Source organism: Teleopsis dalmanni, chromosome 1 (assembly GCF_002237135.1).
Source record: "Teleopsis dalmanni isolate 2A chromosome 1, ASM223713v2, whole genome shotgun sequence".
In the NCBI taxonomy this organism is placed as follows: Eukaryota; Metazoa; Arthropoda; class Insecta; order Diptera; family Diopsidae; genus Teleopsis; species Teleopsis dalmanni.
The window spans coordinates 176007209-176030040 of record NC_051846.1 but is presented as its reverse complement, the minus strand read 5'-3'; the positions used below and the strand labels follow the sequence as shown (position 1 = coordinate 176030040).

The following is a 22832-nucleotide window of genomic DNA, read 5'->3' as shown; positions in this document are numbered from 1 at the left end:
TTATCAAAAGAAAAACTTAGAATCATCACAGGTAAGTTAACAGGCCACCATAAACTAAAACACCACCTTACGAGAATGCGCTTATATACGGATACAAACGATAGATTCTACGAATAGAATAAAGAGTCAGCCACACAGGTGCTGTTAGAATGCCCTCGACTAATGCATACACGAAAGAGACTCCTGGGAATGTATATTTCTGCGTAAAAGGAAATAAAACTCTGTAAAGTGGGTTCTATACTACTTTTTATTGACGCAACAGGACTTAGAGACTTACTGTAAGCCAAGAAGGGAGCTCAATAGACCATTAATTGCAGTGTCACATACCCTTTTAGTTCTATACTACTTTTTATTGACGCAACAGGACTCAGAGACTTACTGTAAGCCAAGAAGGGGGCTCAATAGACTCGATAATCGGAGTTCCACATACCCACTTAATAATAAATAAATAAAACTGAATTTCTTGTCAAATGAGTATGCCCGTGAAATTTGCATCGTGCCTTTCTTAATCAAGAGAATCTTGAGCTATGCATTGTTTTGAAGACCACCTAACATCCATCATAAGTTGTCACTGAAATTATCCAATTATCAAAGAACAAGCTGCCAAAAAAAGTAACGGAGAATGAACTCAATAGAGATTAAAATAGGCTCCTTTAAGTTGAACAACAATAAATTTATATGGTTTAGTTTGGGATGCAATATAGATTAAGTATGTTTCGATAAAAAGGTATGTTGATACATCTTTACATTTTTTATATATTTTATATACTGTTAAAAATACTTAACTTATATAGAAAAAAAAATATTTTTTATTTACTATTATATTATGATATTATTTTTTTTTATAATTCGATTTTATATTTTTTTAAAAAATTTCCCACATTAATTGGTGAAAAAATAATTCTCTATATTATCTATAACTACAATATATAAAAGATATATAACTTCACTCAAAGAAAATTTTTTGACATTTTTTTATTTTTTGACGTTTTTTTATTATATTTAAAAGAAAGTATAAAAAAATCTTCTTTAAATATTTCAAGCACATATTTTCCTTTAGCATTACGAATACAAGATATTTTACTATGTAACATAGTATCTTTCATAACATAAATTTTAGCAAAACTACAAAAACGTGAATCAGTTTATATCTCAACACTAATTACTCATACAAATCAGAATTTTAATTTATTTTTGTGAATTTAAATTTATGCTGCTTAGAAATTTGTCAAAATAATCGTATGTGTGCATAATTAAAGTTAAACAAAAACTTTGAAGCATTAATCATCTAAAAACTAAACATAAAAATTTAAAATAAGTAAAATATGAAAAATTTAAAGCATTAAAAAAATAAATAAATAAAGTATAGTAGGTGTTAACGAATTCCATTTTAATTAAGGCGTCACTTTTCACCTAAGGGGATTCCACTCTGTACGCGTGTTCAATGTATTGTAGATACGCGTATTCTTCTTTCAGAGATAAAACAATAAATTTATAAACAATGTGCTTGAAATAAATATAAACATTTCTATCTTCTAATATTTTTAAATAAAATTGTGCATAGCTGAATCAAATTTTTATTTAGGAATTAAATTCAACTGTGTCTATAATGTAATGTAAAACGGAAAATCATAAATTATGCCCAGAATAAAGAAAATAATATTTAAATATTTTATAGGTTTTATATTCATGTATAAGGTATTAGATATAATAATTATTGTCTTGATAGCAATAAGACCCAAAAATAGCTAATTAGAGCTTTTGAGCTCATTAAAATAACAAAACAAAAATTTAATAAAAGTATGTATTTTTTCATATAAAAAAAACTTCGATTGATGTCTGGTTTCTAAATATGCTCTGCGAAGTTCCATATTTATATCATTGAATTAAATCACGTTGACACCTACAAATTTTTTGAAGTACTGAGTAAAATGTACATTCTTTATATTTTTTGCAAAGATCCCCTTTCTAAGAGGATCTTGATCAACTACAAAACCTCCAACTTAATAGCATTTTAGGCCTAAGTAGATTCCCTTTGGGTCGCCTGTATAACATAACCTAACCTATCTGCTAATTCTAGCTATTTAAAAGAAATGGATCTAGTACATTCCGATGATTTCCATTCAACCGATTGTGAGATATGTGGTCCTTGAATCATGAGAAATTTTTAAATTTAAAATACAAGCTTTAGCTTGTTCAAGTTAGTTAAGAAGAATCTTTTTTGAAATAGCACAATAAATGTTATAGTTTGCGATGTATAAGAGTTATCAAAATATGCATTTATATAATTTTCTCAGATAGCGGTTAGCGTAGTTGTCAACTTTCTAAATTGACAGTCGTCACATTTGGTGCCAATTGGCCCGTTCTGCTACCACATAAATCAACTAGGACCTCTAGAATATTATATCATTTTATCATTGTATAAATTTTAGCAGCTCATTTAGCGGCTTGCTAAAAGAAAAAGAAAAAGGCTTACTATATATGATATTTAATCCAATTAATAACCACATATATTGTTCCTTTTATATTCCGTTGTGTACTGAATAGAACTAGATAAGGCGATTTATTGAGGCGTGTTGGCCTATATGACAATGGCACTTCTACGGTAGCAAAAAGTAAAACAACGTTTAGTATATTGAATGTTTACTATATTGTATACGTTGGTTTTTTGTGTATAAGTAATTAAGCTATTCTAATATCATTTAAAACATTACTGTGACTCTTTAATCATTATTGAGAGAGAGGCAGCAACAAATACTATGCACTTTTATTAGATGTTATATACTTATAAAAAATATAAGAAGTCGTCTAACTTCTTATACTAAAGATTTGATATTCAATTTTTAGAGAAACAAAAATACTAAAATGCTATTTTGACACATTTTAATGTTACTTTTTAATGTTAAAGTTCCCTAAAAGAACTTTACTAATAGACAATCTTCCTAAACGATATGCAAACTTATAGATATCTAACATTACTTATAATTATAGGGCACTGCAGTAGCTTGTTTCCTAACGGTATTAGAAAATATATTTCATTTTTTGTTTTCTTTTTTTAGTTTTATTTTAATTAAACTGATTTTTTAACGAAATGGAATTTTTTTAGCATTTATTAAAATAAATAAATCAAATGGTTTGATTTGTTGTAGATATATTCATGCTTTAAAGTAATATAATTATTTATCCAGCTAACTGTAATTAAATGTAAAAATAAACATATAATCTATCCAATTAATAGGATTAAAATAAAAAATAATAGCTTGAAAATTTTAAAAAAAAGTATCTAAAATAAAACCTTTACATACATATTATTGATGTTAAAAATTATTGTAAGAATATTTAAAATTATTAAAATAAACAACAGGCGACCTAACAGCACAAAATAAGAAAATAAGTATATAAAAATAATTATATATATATATAGTCTTTAAAAAACATTATGAATAGAAATTATAATCAAAACAATGTAGTAAATGTAGTGACAACAAATGAAAAAATATTTTCAAATAGAAAATATCTATTATAAGTTTTCAGCTTATTCAAAATAATTAATTAAAAAATTATTTTAAAAAATATTTAATAATATTGATGGGAATAAATAAATTTAAATTAATTATATCTTATTAAAAATGTCTATAAATAATGAAAACATTATTAATAAAAAGTAAAAAGCAATCTATTAAAAATTGTATGTTCTATATTAAGATATCTGCCTTTAAATAAAAAAAATAATTAACTTTTTAGTTTATTCAAAATAATTAATTAAAAATTATTTTAAAAAGTATTAAATAATACTGATGGGAAAAAAAATAAATGCTAATTAATTATAAACACTCTTTGCATTAAAACTATTTTACTTGTAAACATAAATTTAACATTAAGCCTCAATTAAAGGTATTATCTGTATTTTGTTTAGAACATAATTAAAACGTTTTGTTTTTAATAAATATTTGTATACTAAATTGTTAACAACATTGTAGTGATTTTACGCATTACGATCATGGTCAACATGTCGTGTTGCTAAATATTCTAATGCGTTTGCTAGTCTTCAAGAACAGTAACGCATGCAGATGTTTTGATGAAGTTTAAAAACTTAATAAATTTATTATATAAAAAAATATTGAAAATTAAACGTGCAAAAATATTTTGAAAAAATAAACTACATGACAACATTTTCAAAACCAGTTCCAATCGAAACCCACAAGATACACTTAAGTAATTCAGAAACAATTCCTTGTGCACAATAGAATTTGTATTAATAATAAAAAAAAAAAAAATATTTAAATAATAAAAAAAAATTAACAAAAGCATTAGTTAAATAAATTATCTAAAATACAATGCCTACATTTTGATAAGACAGTTTATTGTTTATTATAATTTTTTTTTCACTTACACATTTTAAAAAATTCATAAATTTTATAGTAGTTTAGAACATCTTAAATATTAAATCCAAGAAATGTTTTTTTGGCAAAGAGAGACAATAAACACAATATTTTATATGAATTTTAATAGTATTAATAATGAATTTAAAATTGCCAAAGTATTATTTTATTCTTTTATTGATATAAATTGTATATAAATTATTGTTTATTAATTTATAATTTAATTTAGTTTTCATTTGAAGCAACTGGTTTTTGAAAATATTTTTTAAAAGTTTTTCACCACACTTCTTCGAACATTTGGTGAAACTGTTGTCGGCGACGTTCGAAACACAACTGAATCTGTTTATCACATGTCCTTAGCTTTTAAGTAGAAGCGTTGGAAGCTTTTAATTGTGTTTTAACATATGCGTTTAGAAGTTAGGAGCGAAAATTTAATTCGAGGAGCTCAATAAACTCTTGCGCATGATTCATATGCAAATTGTTTAGTTTCTTTAGTACTTTACAGTTGGTAAGGAAGGGTTTCAAAATGGGTTATATTGCATATTGCATAGAAGGCTAGTACCTTGTGTTTGGAAATAATTGAACAATTTTATCTTATTCAATTAAAATAAATAAATTTTATCGTAAAATATATTTAAAGCACTTGTATACACTACTGTGTTACTTTCATTTTGCTTATAATCTCAATTCAAAACAAAAAAAAAAATAGATAAAAAATATGTTTTTTTTTAAATATTAAAAATAAATAACTTACAAATATATTTTAAAAATATTTAAATTGTAATACAAAATATATTAGCTGTGAAATATTATTAATTAATATTAATCAAAACAAAAAAGGAAAACAAAATGAATCTTCTTTCGTACCCAAGTGCTAAAATAAAAGATAATTAAATATTTCATTAAAGCAGCGACAAAAAATTGGCCACAGGTGCGTCTAAAAATAATTATCTATAATAATGGTTCTATGACCTATGACTGAAGAATACACATTATATATTTTTTTATGGTAAACTAACTTTTGACAAATATTTTTTTTTGTGGAAGGCCTTTGTTGCTATGGCTTAATATAGTTTAGCTTATAATTTTGAAATTATTAGTTATTTTCATACATAACATGTACAATAAATATTTATAAAATTATTTTATTTTTTTTTCAAATTTTTAAGTGTTCGAACTATTTTTGGTTTTAAAAATTTTCTGAGAAATATTCTGTTCTTTATATACAAATATATATAAAAATATAATTTTTTAATAATACACAAAAAAGATATATAAAAAAGCCAAAAATTCAATTAATAAAAATAATATAAAATGAATTTTTGTTGTTGTAGTTCACTACTGTTCAAAAAACGTCTTTATAAAAAATGTTTATAAAAAAGGTCGAAGATATAAATGATTTTGTTTCGAATGTGCATAGCACATTTAATAAATTCATAATTACCAGCTATAACTGGATAAGTCAGTCTTAAAGCTAAACTATTTTTGCTTCTAGAAATAACAGAATAGAACAAGGGCTTTAATTTATTCATTGAACTTTTTTTAGTGATTAAAACATCACTAATTGTAATTTTTGAACATTACAAATTCTATGTTCTACAACTACAACTTTACTTTTTCACTTTTAATAAGTAATCCTTTATCTATAGGCCTTACTTAAAGAGAATGGGTTGATTAAAGTCGGAAAAAAATAACGTTATCTGCTTGTTTAGAGCATTTATGTTTGTATAACTGATAGTATAAGTGTTTTAATTTAATAGTATTTTATATCTCACAGTTTCTAAATAATATATCTTAAATATCGTAAAAAAATTGATTGTTTAATATTGACTATTAAAAAATATATTTGTTATAATAGCAAGTTAAGGTTTAGAAAGGTAGTATTTGAAATTAAAAAAAAATAATACTGAGGAAATTTTTTATTTTATTTTATACGTTATTTAATTGCATGACATTAAAAATGAAATTAAAAATTAAAATTATGTTTATATTATTTCTAATTTCTACTAATTAATCATTACGGAAATTTCTTAAAAACTAAACTTTATAGTTCCGCCATAAATTTCACTAATAATTAAGGCGATTATTCTCGAAGGCAGAAGACTTTGTTTGCTTCCAAAATTAAAAACGTTGTTGACTTATCCCTATAGATTGGGTCTTCAAATACTTCCACACAAGAAATATATTACCAATAAAAATAATAAAATCTATACACCAATGAAACATATTTTTCGAGACAATATATTCATTGAACACTTCTGTTAATAAGTGTTAATAAGACTTCTTCGACAAAACTATATATAACACTGTCTGATTGAGACCACCAGCCATGTAGGGCATGTTCGCCCATATATGGAAAAATTAACCATTAGCATGGCTGTATAAAACATTAATTTTGGTTTGACAAAACAACATATATATAGTACTGCTTTGTTGAGGCCACCCTTTAAAAATGGCATATTCACCTACAAGATAAACTCTTGATCGTGGCTATACTGAGTTCAAAACAGTATGCTACCAATACTAATCAACAAATATTTTCTTTTCCTCGATTTGTTATGAGAAAGTAAATTTTAATTGCTTATTAAATAATTTTGTTGATAGTAAACTAATTTAAAAGAATAAAATTTAAACTACTTTTAAATTAGTAGTATGTTGTTATTTAATATTATTATTATATTATCAAATATTTGTTAACAATCAAAGGCATTTAATTAATACTATATATAAAGACATCTGCAAGCTGCAATATCTTACACAAAATATCTTTTTATATAAGATTGCAGCTTTGCAGGAAGGCCCATTAGCTTTCTTGGTTATATACTATCAATGTGCCTATTCTCACCATTATTTTCTTGATAACTACTATGATAACTACTATGAAGCTCCAGATTCATTCATCTGGAGCTTCTTTTTTTGTTTGATTAAATATTTCTAAATTTACTTAAGAAATTTGAAGAAGGTCGTTGAGCCATAATCTATCTATTCTTCAAATTGATTACAGTAAAGAAATATACTGATTTTTGAAAATGTTGGTTATCTTATAAAAATTTATTATTTTTACTTAATCATTATGTGTTTTATATTTTTTAAATTGTGTCTCAATTATAGTACTTGTGTTAGAAGTAATAATACAAAATGTATATGAGTTGAGTTGATTATGTACTGGGTTAAGTTATTAAATCAAAACTTATCAAAATTTATTTATGGGTTTATGATTAAAAGTGTAGATATTCAAAGATAGGCGCGATAATTAATCATTTATACTTATATATATTATTTGTAGAAATGAAACTGGTATCAACAATGTTATGGTAAAATTTTACTTCCGTACAATACGCCACATAATCTGATGAATGACCAACAAGACTGACTGAGCTCAGCATTAAAAAGATATATTTTTGGACATTTTTAGACCCGAAGAAATCCGTGCAGCATGTCAGCCTTTATAAGTGGTAATAAAACATAGTGTTTCCAATACGAACTACAATGAAATACAATGAGTGGGAAATAAACGAAAAATTGTGATCTCATAACAATTACTGTTAAATAAACGAGCCATAACAGTTTCACATAAATTCAGAACCTTTAAAAAAATTGTTTATTATTATACAATATAATATATAATTATAATAATATATAATCTTATCATACAATCTCATGATGTATTATAATAATTATATATATACACAAATATAGTCCATCGATTCATTTCGGGAGAGGTTGAACGGATAGATGGATGAATGGATTTCATTTGGCAGCTAGTGGGTTTGTAAGAACTTTGGAAGGAATGCAATAAACACGAGAGAACAAAAAGTGAAAAATTTAATGGCTTGTACATTAAAAGTCCTGTTAAATATATCTAATTGAAGGAATGGCTGAATTGTGATATATTGCAGAAATATCTATTTTAAAGAAAACGTTTCGAGCCAAATTAATCAAATCAAATTATGGTTCAAATCAGTTTAATAAAAAAATAACATATCCTTTCATAACAATAAAAAAATTGAAGACATATTTCAGATTTAATATTCTAATTTCTAATTAGAATATTAATTTCTAATTCTAATAAATTGTTATTACAACCAATAAACAAATTTTTTTATTTTTACTGGATTTAGGTCGTTTATTTAAGACGTAAACTTATAAAAATGCTTTTTAATTATATTTTTTAATTTAATATTTTTTTATTATTGTACACTGAAGATGGTCTACGAGGTAGACCGAAATATTTGTAATATAAATAATTTTTTATAAAAATTAAAATAAAATTAAATATTTAATACAAATTAATAAGGGTAATTTTTTATTTAAAAAAACATTTTTATAAATATGTGTGAAATAAACGATTTAAGTCCAGTAATAATCAAAAAACTTATTCTAATTTATATATATAAATTCGGTTTACACAATATCGCAGAAGTGATTACAAACCATTCCTAAACAAATATTCAAAAAATGTGTGGAACATAAACGCGTTTATAATTTTATTGTACTTAAAGACCTACACAGATAATACATTTCGTAACAAAATTATAAACTCTTTTTTAAAATATTAAAATGTGGTTTTTTAAAGCACAACTTCAATAACTACCAAGGATGGCCGGGACTATGTTTTGCCGAGTTCAACGACTAAATGTCGTTCGTCACACTTAAAGAGGATTACACAGGCCGATTTATCCCTGCAGATTACAATAACTATTAAATAATATACATGAATTACACTTAGTCATAAAGGTCATGCGATTTTTTTCACATCTTGGGCAAAGAAATCATCACATAAATATTTGTCGTTAGAAAGTGATCTATATACGATTATGTATATATATATATATATGTGTGTCAATATTATGATTTCCACAAACCGCAAAAAGTTTTAGGGACAGTAAAACATACATTACTTGTGACAAGACTATATTAAAAAGTCTACATAATCTATAAGCTGTTTGAATCAACATTACCATTATCTGTAATCAAAAGGATTAAGAAAAGCATGATCAGACTACGTAAATTTATATAGCGAAATAAAGTCAATATTAAGACAATGTTTACAATAAACCTGTAATCTGCAAGTATACAAATAAAATTTTCTCAATTAGCGAATTTTGTTTAAATATTTAAGTTTTCGTATATAAACAGCGAAATTGTGATTTTTTATGGCTAAAACAAAATGCTGTATCTTTCTTTTTTTTTATCTTTTCGGTGTTTATTTTAGCTTTGCCAATTATTGGCAATCTAATTATTTTCTTGGCATTGTTTTGTTATTGAAAAGTCTTTAACACTTTTCTACAGCAATTAACTTAAATTAAATAAAACAAAATAATTTATTTATCATTCTAGAAGTACAATAATTTTCACCTACTAAGTACCAAAAACAAAACAAAACCAAAAAAAAAAACAAATTTTACAGTACAAAATGCCGTTCTACATAATAGCGCTTAAAAGCCGCTACAACAAAAAAAAATCGTTATCTCTTTCTCTCAAACTTTTTGCTACCAACTGTGGCGTGCACAACAAATATAAACATAAAAAGTTAGCAACTCGCCAGAGGATTTGTTTTGGCGATGTATGGAAGAATTTTTTATTGCGATTTTTCTTTTGAGGAGCACACATATATGTATGTATGTATGTTATACACAAGCGGGCACAGAAGCAAGCCAGCGTGCACATTGTCAGTTTCATGTGTGGTCGATATGCGGTTTATGGCCAATATAAAAACTCACTTGCTTGATAGAATTGAGATTAGCGACTGTAGGTGGGAAAGTGTGTGCAATAATCGCTATCACTTAATTAACTTTTTTTTTTCTTAATTTATACACATTGGTTGTTACTCTTGATTTTACTATTTAATATTAAGTATTTATTTATTTTTAATGTCTTTTAACGCCCCAATTTATTGCCAAAAAAAATGACCAACAAAATAAGATTTGTGCATTGAACTCTTTTTTTTTTACGTCCTATTTTATTTTGGCGCGCTAACATATGTTACCAAAAATCTTTGGCGGCAGCAATTATTTTTTTTAAATATTAGATAAGTATTTTATATAAACAATTTACCTTTAAAGAAAATGTTATATTATTGACGAACAGTTAAAATTTTCAAACATTTAAAAAAAATATTTTTACACACATTTTTTTTAAACACAGTTTCGATATTCCGTTAGTTACACTTTTTACATTTATTTTTTATTTGCTTTGATATATGATCAATCTTTGAATTTTACAATTTAAAAATGTTAATAATTTATTTATTTATTTAACTATCCTCGCTGGTTGTGCAGTAACCACTAAAGCCAATTAATAAACTTGGCTAAAATGAAATTGTTTTTATATATTTTCAACGAATCAACGAAAACACATGCGGCATTATGCCATCGACCAAACACAACTGTTTGAAAGAGCATCGAACATTTTTAAGAAAGCCAAACACTGCAAAGAATTAACTTGTATGTTGTATGATGTTCCCTACAACAGAAATAATATGCAATAAAGTAGTAGATGACTACTGCATTTCATATGCCATTGTAATGTTTAAAAACATTAATAATATTTAAATATTTTTATATAACATTACTTTCATTATATTATCATAAAATTATTAAAATCATTAGATAATTATTTATAATATTACAATATTAATAATATTACAACATATATAGAGTCAAAATTCTATAACTCGAAGTACCATCTTGCAAAGAAAAGATTTGACTTATGAAGACTTCGAGTTAAAGAATTTTTTTTATTTTATTTATGTATATTATGTATATATTTTTATGTATATTTTTAAAAGAAACTAGAATTACATTTCAAGATATTTATTTATTTGCAATCAAATACAGAACAGAATTTATAATGAAGTGAAGAAACACGCAGAAATTAGGGTTTGGGACTTTAATTCTTTTTTCTTATTTCCAGTAAGAAAAAGATTCCAATTTATTTTAAGCCTTATAGTGATCATCAATTGGAGAATCGTTCATTTGTAAATAAAAATTCAGAATTTTGAATGAATTTTTTACTTCATTCTTGGAAAGCTGATGAATAATTTTATTCACCGTGCCGTCAACATCACTTTCCGTTGCGTTTAGGACATGTGTGAGTTAGGCTAAGTTGATGCTAAACCAAATGGGAGATTTTTTAGGATTTTTTGCACTGAACACATTTAGCCATTTATCAACACGTATCGACACATCACTATATTATCGGCACAACTTAGAATTTCCCTCATTTAGAACGCAACTTAGCCTAACTCGCACACGACCTAAGAGTAGCATGGAAGTTATGTTATTTACATTAAACCAGCGGCCAGCGGCTGGCATTTGCACAATGAAGCAACATAAGAAAAAAAAATTAAATATTTGGTTTGGAAATAGGGGACTTTCCCTAACACCAAAATAGATTCATACTAAAAACAAAAATTCAACTTATAGAACACACTCTCCCACATTCCTATTGGCACGTGACAATATTTTTATTTGAGTTATAGAGAAATTCAAGTTATAGAATTTGCTCTTTATGAGGATTTATTTTATAAATCAATTTTAATTTTCAAACCAATTTTAATTTTTTAAACCAATTTTATAAATCAAAAATTTATAAATAAATAAATATGTTTAAATTTATCCTAAAACATAAAATAATACTTATGTATTTTTAAAATAAAACGTTAGATGAGACTTCCTTCTAAAGATCTGTTACCTCTTAGTAACTTTAAGTTCATTAATTTTTATCTTAAAAATTATCTTAACGTTTTGTAAAATACAGCATATCCATTTGGAGAGTATTCCGATAGTACAAGAAGCGAGGTATCTATAATATACGTTATCTTTTCCCTTCTTCTTAACAAAACAGCGGTAAAGCGCTTTAATCGTTCTCTCAATAACTGCGACAGAAATCATTAAATGGGAAGTTCATTCTTCTGGCATGGTTCCCAAATCAGCTGTGAGCCATCAGCAAAACTGCCACAAGACTGATATATTTACGGGAAATCTCTATGAGAATGCTGGACTTTTTTGTTCAGGTGGACTTGCTTACAGCTGCTGCATATCGTTGAGTCTTTTCATCCTTTATTTAATTGCTCCATGTATAAACACTATAAATGTATATTGGTTCTTCTCATCTTTTATTTAATTGCTCCATGTATAAACACTATAAATGTATATTGGTTCGACTTTTTTTTACACAAACAAATAAGAATGTTATTGTATAGTGGCAGCTTATAATGTTTGCCTATTAGTTAATATATTTTTAAAAGCTGGTGGCTGATATTTTCTTTTTATAAATATACGTTTCTTTCATGTAAGCATAGTATATAATTGTATGTCAAAATATATTATTAGAAATTATTATTCTTTGTTAATTATATTTATTAAGAATGAAATACATTTTAAATCAAACGAGTATTAAGTTCAGTTTAAATTATAGTGGGTTTTCATAGTTCAAAAAAATATTGAATTAATTTGACTATTATTTGAATGTCACATAATTTACTTTACCCAGCGTTTACACTGGCTAAAATTTGGCAAGATTATTTCACACATTTTCACAAATTTTTAAAAATAAATTCATAAATTTTGAAAATAAAAATCTTGCCAAAATATAGTCATTGTACACGAAGACAGAAATTTCATGCGATAAGTAGCATGAGAGAAATTGCATGCTAGACATCAGAGATAAAGAATTAAAATTTTAAATTCCAATAAATAATTTAAAATTTATATAATAAATGATTTTTGTAAACAAATGATTTTAATTATGATTATATAACATAAATTAAATTTAATTCCCATATGTTTCCTATATGGTAACTCCACAATCTCACAATATATATTTGACATCTACTCTTTCATTGTTTACTTTTGTGTGCGTGTAAATTGCAGAAACTTATGTGTTTCTTTTAAATTTTAATTTGTGTTAATTTATTTTTTATGACAAGTTTCACATTTCATTTAAATATATTTTATGTGAAAATGCTTACAACAACCCTTTTTCTACACTTAACTATATTCATTCCCTATTTAGTTGTAGCTGATAAAATTTCAAAACCACAAGCAGCAGAACTGCCTTGTGCCGAAATAAAACGATATGAAATTGAACAACATTTATCAACAAAAACACCATATCGTGTTGTGGCTAATTTGAATGATAAACCAATAAGTTTTCCCGGTAATTTATTTTTCAAGTATTTTAATTTCAATTATATTTCATAATCTTTTGTTTATTTTTTTATTTTTCTTTGCTTTTTTTCTATTGTTTCCCATTCTTTTTTAAGGATGCCACCCAACACGTATTTGGTCTGTCATAAGGCATGGTGCTCGATATCCCAGTAGAGAGGTAATCGAAGCAGCGCAGTCCAAGCTAATGAAATTAAAAAACAATATTTTAAGTAATACAAAAGTAAAAATTTGTACTGAAGAACTAGATCGTTTAAAGTATTGGAGATTTAATGTTAGCACAAAAGAAGAAAAGTTTTTAGTTGCAGAAGGGGAAGATGAGTTGATCGAATTGGCGGAAAGAATGCAAAATCGTTATCCGAATTTATTACCTGATGTGTATGACGAAAATCTATTTTATTTTAAGTATACTGCAACTCAAAGAACGTTAAGGAGCGCCAATAGCTTTGCTACGGGATTATTTGGCAGACATAGAATAAGTGATATAAAATATCCTGTAGCCATGCATCGGGATCCAGTTCTTAGGGTAAGTGTTTAAATTGTTAATTCATTTTATTTTTTGAGTAAATTTTAAATAAAGCTATTGTTTATTTAACAATAATTATAGCTATACGCAATTTATGATATTAGGTCGTGTGCGAGTAAATTAAATAGTAAATTATGTCGGTATGGCTGTGAATGTTGGTATTCACCAGAATTTCGAGTAGGGTAAATTATATAAAAATTAGCTGTTACCAAAAATAATAAATAAGTACAATAAATAAGTAAATAAACATTTACATAAGTGCAGTGCAAAAATTCTTTAGGAAATTTCAATTTATTTTACCTCAATTTACCTAAACTCGCAAACGGCCTAAATAGCAAATGCACAAATTTACTTCTATTCTTTCAATCACTTGAGTTTGTTTTTGATGTAAATTTTTATGTATTCAGTAACTACATAAAAAAAAAAATTAAAATTAAGTGCTCAGTGCTGCTTTTTTGTTTGATATGGCAGCACTAACAATGTCGCATAATATTGGTTCGTTTTGAAAATGGCAAATGTCATAAATGAAAGTGTCTGAAAAATGTTGCTGCGTATTTTTCACGTTAACGTGGTATTTTATAAAAATTAGTTAGTGCTGTTTGTGTGATTGCTTCAATTAAGTTTATTTAATGAAGATAATCAAAGATATAAAATATATTGCGAACTAATAAAATGATGAAGTAAACAATGAATAACAAATAAAAAAATCTAAGTGAATTTGTGGTTATGTCCATCCAGGTTGGAAAGCAAAACCGACGGATGCAGTCTGCATTATTAAAAAACGTATAGACGTATTCAACATTCAGTCCTAATACAGAATGTTTGTTAAATAATAACGTTTCGACTGCAGCAAAACTAAATTAAATGCTTGTTGGTCCCCATAGTTGGGACTCCCACCTCTCATAACTTAATCGCTTAGAATCAAAAGAAGTAATAATGTTTGAATCACATTATATAAATGCTAATGTAGCATCTGCTAATTCAGCACGTAACAGTAGTATGCATGAATCTAGTACCAGTGGTTGCATAAGCACTGCTTTTGCATCGGCAAATGATTCTATGGATGGTTCCAGTCTAATGACAAAATCTACACATTCGTCAAGTAGCCGAAAGACTTCTACATGCGATGCACAGCAATTGCCAGCATTATTACAACAATTAGCTAATGGTACTTTTGGTATTAATGTACTAGACCAGCAGTGTCCTCTATGTTTTCAAGCAAAACGGCATGTTGAAAAAATTGAAGAAATGTCATACGAGCGGCAGTCTTGGCGTATACGGGAACGTATGAAAACTGCAAGTGTAGCGTTAGTACTTTGTTTAAATATTGGAGTTGATCCTCCAGATGTAGTTAAAATACAGCCTTGTGCACGTCTTGAATGCTGGATTGATCCATCATCTGTGTCGGCACCAAAAGCAATGGAACTAATTGGAGCAAATTTACAAATGCAATATGAACGCTGGCAACCCCGAGCGCGTTATAAAAAATGTCATGATCCCACAGTAGAAGATGTGAAAAAATTATGTACATCACTAAGAAGAAATGCAAAAGGAGAACGAATACTTTTTCATTATAATGGTCATGGTGTACCTATGCCAACGGCTAATGGAGAAATTTGGGTGTTCAATAAGACATTTACACAATATATTCCACTAAGTATATTTGAACTACAAAGTTGGATGGCCGCCCCCTCAATATATGTATATGACTGCTCTAACGCGGGCATTATAATTAACTCGTTTCAACAGTTTGCAGAACAACATGAACGAGATCTAGAAAAAGCAATTGCTAATGCACCTGGACAACGAGTAGCACCCAGTCCTCCAGATGGTCAATCAGCACCAGTTAGCTATAAGAACTGTATACATTTGGCTGCCTGCTCTGCAAATGAAATATTACCAATGAATGCACAGTTACCGGCAGACCTTTTCACGTCTTGCCTAACCACACCTATAAATATTGCTCTTAAGTGGTACACACTGCGTAGAAAATTGGATTTAGGACCGCGAATTCAAGCGGATTTAATCGATAAAATTCCTGGCAAGGTTAATGATCGTAGAACTATGATGGGTGAATTAAATTGGATTTTTACCGCTATAACTGATACAATTGCTTGGAATACATTGCCTCGCGATCTTTTTCAACGTTTATTTAGGCAGGACCTACTTGTTGCTAGTTTATTCCGAAATTTTTTACTAGCAGAAAGAATATTTCATTCACATGATTGTTCACCAATTTCACATCCAGCACTTCCACCTTGCTTTCGTCATCCTATGTGGCGGGATTGGGATTTGGTAGTTGATCTGGCATTACAACAATTACCTGGAATTTTAGAAAAAGGTGCTCCATATCGTCAGCTACCATTCTTCGAGAGACAATTATCTGCATTTCAAGTGTGGTTAGAACTCGAGTCTGAATCACGTTCGCCACCAGAGCAATTGCCAATTGTTCTGCAGGTACTTTTATCGCAAGTACATCGTTTGCGTGCATTAGAATTACTTGCACGGTTCCTGGATTTGGGTCCATGGGCGGTAAATTTGGCTCTGGGCGTTGGAATTTTTCCTTATGTACTTAAATTACTACAAAGTTCAGCAAAAGAGCTACGTCCAGTTTTAGTATTTATTTGGGCAAAAATTTTAGCAGTTGATTTCACATGTCAAGTAGATTTAGTTAAGGATCATAAATATTTCCTTTCGGTACTGCAAGATACAACAATTTCAAAAGAACACCGCACATTATCAGCTTTTATACTGGCATGTATAGTAAAAAATTTTTTGTTAGGACAAACCAGTGCGCTTCAAGGATCACTTGTTTCAATTTGCTTGGAACAATTAAATGACGATAGTTGGTTACTACGTCAATGGCTAGCAATTTGCTTAGGTAAGAATTCAGTATATTTTTTTACGAAAATTATTTTTATTAAATATTTTTTTTTTTAATTTATATATTAGGTATGCTATGGCAAAATTTTGAAAAAGCGCGTTGGTCCGGTGTCAGAGATTTGGCTCATGAAAAGCTTTACGCCCTTCTAAAAGACGCTATACCAGAGGTACGCGCAGCTGCTGTGTTTGCTCTGGGAACATTTATCAGTTCTGTAACAGATCGTTCAGAAGATCATGCGAACAATATTGATCGCATCATTGCAATCACATTATTAGAGACTGTTGGTGAAGATATGTCACCTCTTGTACGGTTGGAATTAGCCTCTGCATTGCAATGGATGGTGCTTTTGTTTGAATCACAATTTGTTACAGTCTATATGAATATGAATACACCATCATTAGCTATGGCAGAGACAGCATCAAGTGAACGTAGTGCCAGCATAACACATGGCATGGTTGGTGCCCCTAGCCCACCTACTTCTACACATCACTCAACACATAGCTTAGAACGACACGTTACAATGAGACGCGGAGTAAGCTCAAGCTCAATATCAAACATGTCCTCAACAACGATCGCTTTTCAAACCATATTCCTTAAGTTATGGCAAGGCATTTACAATTTAGGACATGATCCATTTCCAAAAGTGGCTGAAACAGCACAAAAAATAATTGCATATGTACGTGATGCTGCTTTGTGTTTAATTACTGCGAAAGAGGCTACGTCCGCTGAAAAATGTATTAGTTTAAGTGTCAGTTTACCACCAAGTCCAAATACTCGAGTAAATTACTTAAGTAGTGAGTCCCCGCCAGTAAGCGTTACACAAGCAGGTCAACACAGTGCTAGCAATTGGGCTGCTAAATTAAGAAATAATGCACTTATAGGAGGACCAATGGCTTCGAATGACCCTCAAACGGTCTTACAGCGAAAATTACGCACAACTTCAATGAACGATGAAACGGATAGCGCACCTGCGACAAGTAGCGGAATAGGAGTGAATTTAAATAATACAACTGGAGCAGCGGGTGGGGATGGCAGTACATCTGCACGCAGCAGTACAAGTGACAATAACTATGAACACAAGTCACAAAAGCTAAAACCAATTGTTACTACAGAATTCATACCATGGGCGATATCGTATTTTACACGCCCAGGTAAAAATCGGTACACAACTGATGCGGGTACTGAAAATCAACAAGTTTTTCCTGCCGATGATAATTCGGTGGAATTGCGTACACGCCAATATCGATTTTTGCGTAATACACAAATACGTAGTCATGGAAAAAATCAGCAGTCCAATTCCCTACGTATCGATACACAAAGTTGGCTTCGAAAAACACAATTTACACCATCTATCGTTAAACTACTGCCTTATGAAAGTCAAATTGCTGTTGCTTATAAAGAAAAAGTTTCTATTTATGACTGGAATCGAAATACAGTTCGGTGTTTCACTGTAGCTACTTCAACTGCATCACGGAAAAATACGACTTCCTCTTCACCACCTGCGCATACACAACAGATTGTAGCTGCACGAGTAAGTGCAATAGAGTTCCTAAATGCGCAAGATGTTGGACTAGTTTTAGTAGGACATGATGACGGAGTTATTAGAGTATGGCAACCATATGCAGATGAGAGCCGGGAGTCAAGATTAGTTACCGCGTGGGAAGGTTTACCATCTATACGTGCACCATATACAAGTTCCTATAGTGGCATTAGTACTACTAGTACTACTACAACTACTTCTAGTAGTACTAAGCAGCGAAGAGATATGTCAAATACAGGTGTTGTTACCGCTTGGCAGCAATCTACTTTACAATTGGTTGTTGGCGGCGGAACGAGTCGCTTTTTGCGCATATGGGATGTTGAACGAGAGCTCAAACTAAGTGATTTACTCATTGGTAGTGATACAAATGTGCGTGTATTATCACCATTTCCATGCAATTTGCGCAGCGACTTGATAGCTGCAGGTTGTGCTGATGGTAGTGTACGTCTATTTGACAAGCGCTGTGCTTCGCAAGAGTCACGGATACGTGTTTATCGCGAACATACAAATTCTATACTAACCACGTGTTTAAGAGATAACCAAACTACATTAATAACAGGCTGTAGTCAGGGCAAGATGTGTGTAATTGATATGCGCTCACGTGCACCAACTGGGGTGCTGCATCAATGGGATGGGGGAAATGATGTTACAGCATTAGCTTGCCATCAATCAGCAGACGCTATAGCATGTGGTAGTGCACATAAAATAACAATATATAATCAAAATGGAAAAGCACAAAGTGTGTTAAGAAGTAATGAAGGTTTTATGGGTTCTAAAGTGGGCCATCCCACATGCTTATCATTTCATTTATATAAAGTTTCAATTGCCGTAGGATTTGTTGATAATACAGTCGCTGTTTATGAACCATCACCAGGTATTGTTAAGAGTTAATCAAATAATCTTTTTTAATTATTAATATTCTAGTTTTATAATTATAATTTTAATAATTATTTAAGTAAATAATAAATAAAAACAATAACTATTTAATTACTATTATATTATAACTTTTTGCAGTTTTATAAACTCTGTGATCGCTGGAAAATGGACGTTGATAAAAATCCGGCTATATATGACAATGTGAATAAGTTCTTGCAAGGAACAGAAATAAAAAATGCTATTAATTTTATAAAACAAAAAATGCAATTACAAACAATTACCGCTGAAGATGTCAGACTTATTTATACAATTTGTGCTTTTGAAACGGCTTGGGAACGTCGTAAGCCTCCATCGGTTTGGTGTAATTTTTTTAATCGCGTAACCATAAAAGCACTTGAATTTGCCGAAGATTTGGAATATTATTGGAATGATGGATATGGTTATAATATAACTTATAAAATTGCGTGCCCTGCTATTATTGATCTCTTTAAATTTATTGAGTAAGAAAACTATTATTATTAAACAGCAAGTAAATAATTTAATTATTATTATAGTCCAAATTCAAATAAGCCAAATGCCACATTTTATTTTACACATTCTGGAACTTTGTTAAAAATGTTGGCACATTTGGGACTCTACAAGGACGATAAACCTTTGACATACAAAGATTTCAATAAGAAGAGATTGTGGCGCACGAGTTCCATTGATGCATTTGCAACCAATCTAGCATTTGTTTTATATGAGTAAGTATATGTTACATATAATAAGTAAAAAGAATAGCTTTGCTATTTTTTTGTTATGCAATTATACTTCAAGTAGTCGTTCAATATAACGAATATCCAATTTAACGAATGACAAAATAATGCCAATGACTATTTTACTGTAGAAAATCACCGTATTAACGTTTTTTATGTTAAAATATATTAAAATAAATTTATACATATATTGAAATATAAACAAAGCCATTTTTACAATAATTCATTTAAAACGATACTTCATAACAGTCTTATTAAAAACACGTTTCATAATGAATTAAATATTATTCACATTTTTATATATTTTCATTTTTCGTTTTAATAGATGTGAAAAGAGTGAACCAATGGTTTTAACACTTCATCAAGAACGTCCGGTACGAATTCCTGGTTGTCCAAAGAAGGGCGATGAACTATGCAGTTTAAAAACATTGCAAAAAATATTTGCTAGCAGCTTGGAAAATTGTGATTTTCAAAATATTTGTAAAATAGAGCGCTAAAGGAGGCAAACACAAAGCATTAGGAGTATTATAAATCGTCTATATATCTGACTAATTCGTTATATTACTCACGTTGGTGAAATATACCAGCATGTTTCTTGCAAATTGTCATATAGCTGATTTGAATTTTTATAATTAATATAATATTAACAGCGGTAAAATTGTACAAATAAACGTATACACAAATAGGTTCATATAAGAACCTAACCGAAATGCCTACGAAATTAAATAGTATGCAATTTTATATATTAAATTTATACAATATATTGCTATATATATATGTGTGTGTTAAGTAATGCGTATATTCTATAATATAATTTTTGTTGTATTTTAAACGAATTATAATTAAAACCGTAGATGTAAAAAAGCGCTTTAGACGCCAAGATTATTAAATTAAGATGCTTTAAAAGATTATGCATTAAATCACCTGCTTATAATGGTAATTAGCACTATTGTATATATATTTATAAAAATTTTTTGTATATTAAGCTAATTGAAAGATTATAATTGACAAGATTAATTATTTGAGAAATCTATTTTTTTTTATTTCAATATTATGTTAATATTGTTGTTGTTATATTACTTTATGGAAGTAAATTAAATATTGAAATATTAAGCTACTTAACACATTCAACGTAATTTAAAAGAGAATAAGAATTATAAAATTAATCAATTTAAAACATTAAAAAGGCATACAATTGATTGTGCTGAAATTAATCACCATGCGTTTTTCATAAATTATATTAATTTAATATTAAATGTAGCTTTTCTAATAATGTAAAATGTAAATTGTATAATTTTTTTTTGCTATTATTTAAGAAATGTAATTATTTATGTAAAATTAAATGGGGGAAATTAAGAAAAAGAATATATTATTTTATGAACGTATTAATTTATATTACAATGTGTATGTTGTTAGGAACATATAATTAAATAATAATTTGTTTACGTGCAAATAAAAACAATTTAACCATCTTTAAATTAAATATTCATTTATAAAATTTTCATTAACTAAGACTAGAAATGGTTTATTGGTATCACAATTTTTAATTAACTAAGACTAGAAATTCTTCATTGGTATCACAATGGGACTGCTATTATAATTATAATACACAACGTACTTAAGTATTTAGTTTAACTTATGATTTTAGAACAGTTTAATAGAACAAAAATTTATACAAAAATAAATGATTTTATATGTAAATAAATATGTTATTACAAACATAATGGCAATTTGCATAAGTGCACTAAAATAATAAGATTACGGAAAACTTAAGCAGCCTATAAACAAAATACTTAAGAATTGCGAATGTGTAATGTAATAATATTTGATGCACCATTTTAAATATATTAAGCATTTTTTAGAGTATATTTTTCTCTGAAACCTGTAATTAATTTTGAAAAACAATACTCTGACTTGGACTGCATCAATCGTGAAATGTTATTTTTAATAACATCTAATCAAATAATACGACATTCAGCTTTTGGTCATCAAATTCTTTTAAAGACTCTCCTGGCCCCATGAACGGCCGGGTCTACGTCCTGGAGCCACTCGTCAACCACAACGACCAAGTGCCGTTCACCACCCCTCAATAGGATTTTACAAGACATCCCAGCGGTTTACAACAACAACGACATATATGCCTCTGATATAGGTTTTCTATATAAAGATATCAGCATTTCGTTCAGAGGCACTAATAGATAGATATAATTTCAACATAAATAGAGATTCTTCAGAAAACTATTTATAGCAGTTTAATGCAGTTTATTGAGTTCAGTTTTTGAACCATTAGAAGTTTTTAATGTTTTGAAACACTATAATCGAAATTTGAAATGTACGATATTACTTAGGATGTTAAAATATATTTCCGTCTGAATATAAAATAAAACCTTCATGACGAAAATATTTTTTCGATTTTATGCTTAAATGCTTTGAAATGTAAATATGAAAATATCACTTACTTTCACTCTCAAAATTATTTTTAATAATTTTATTTCATTGGCCAACTTTAAGTGTTCGTGAAGACTGAGAGAAATATGTTCAACGCTATGAATATAATATTTCAAAATATATAATCCGAATTGGATAAAGTTTATGGAGACTGCAACCATAAAAAGTTTCCGTGAATTTTATATGCTATAGTAAAATGGCAATGGGCTGACTTTATATGTGATTGTAACCAGCATAGTTCAATAAGAGCA

The 22832-nt window shown here is 28.3% G+C and overlaps 3 protein-coding genes across 3 annotated transcripts in view; 2 read left to right on the top strand and 1 right to left on the bottom strand.

Moving 5' to 3' along the window:
- LOC119670349 (neprilysin-1) overlaps window positions 1–10786 on the bottom strand; it is a 31913-nt gene extending 21127 nt beyond the window's left edge. Inside the window, exon 1 of the mRNA XM_038080575.1 lies at window positions 10440–10786. The gene's annotated coding sequence lies outside the window, so the exon portion shown is untranslated. The remainder of the gene's footprint in view (window positions 1–10439) is intronic.
- Window positions 10787–13290: 2504 nt separating this feature from the next.
- Window positions 13291–20927, top strand: LOC119670348 (multiple inositol polyphosphate phosphatase 1). The gene is given in 4 exon segments (XM_038080574.1): window positions 13291–13544; window positions 13651–14078; window positions 19517–20121; window positions 20459–20927. Coding segments are annotated over 4 exon segments (1443 nt in total). The 5' UTR covers window positions 13291–13306; the 3' UTR covers window positions 20631–20927.
- Window positions 14597–19608, top strand: LOC119670347 (regulatory-associated protein of mTOR). The gene is made up of 3 exons (XM_038080573.1): window positions 14597–16959; window positions 17031–19376; window positions 19517–19608. The coding sequence occupies exons 1-3, from the start codon at window positions 15015–15017 to the stop codon at window positions 19522–19524; spliced, it is 4299 nt and encodes a 1432-aa protein (XP_037936501.1). The 5' UTR covers window positions 14597–15014; the 3' UTR covers window positions 19525–19608.
- Window positions 20928–22832: the final 1905 nt, after the last annotated feature.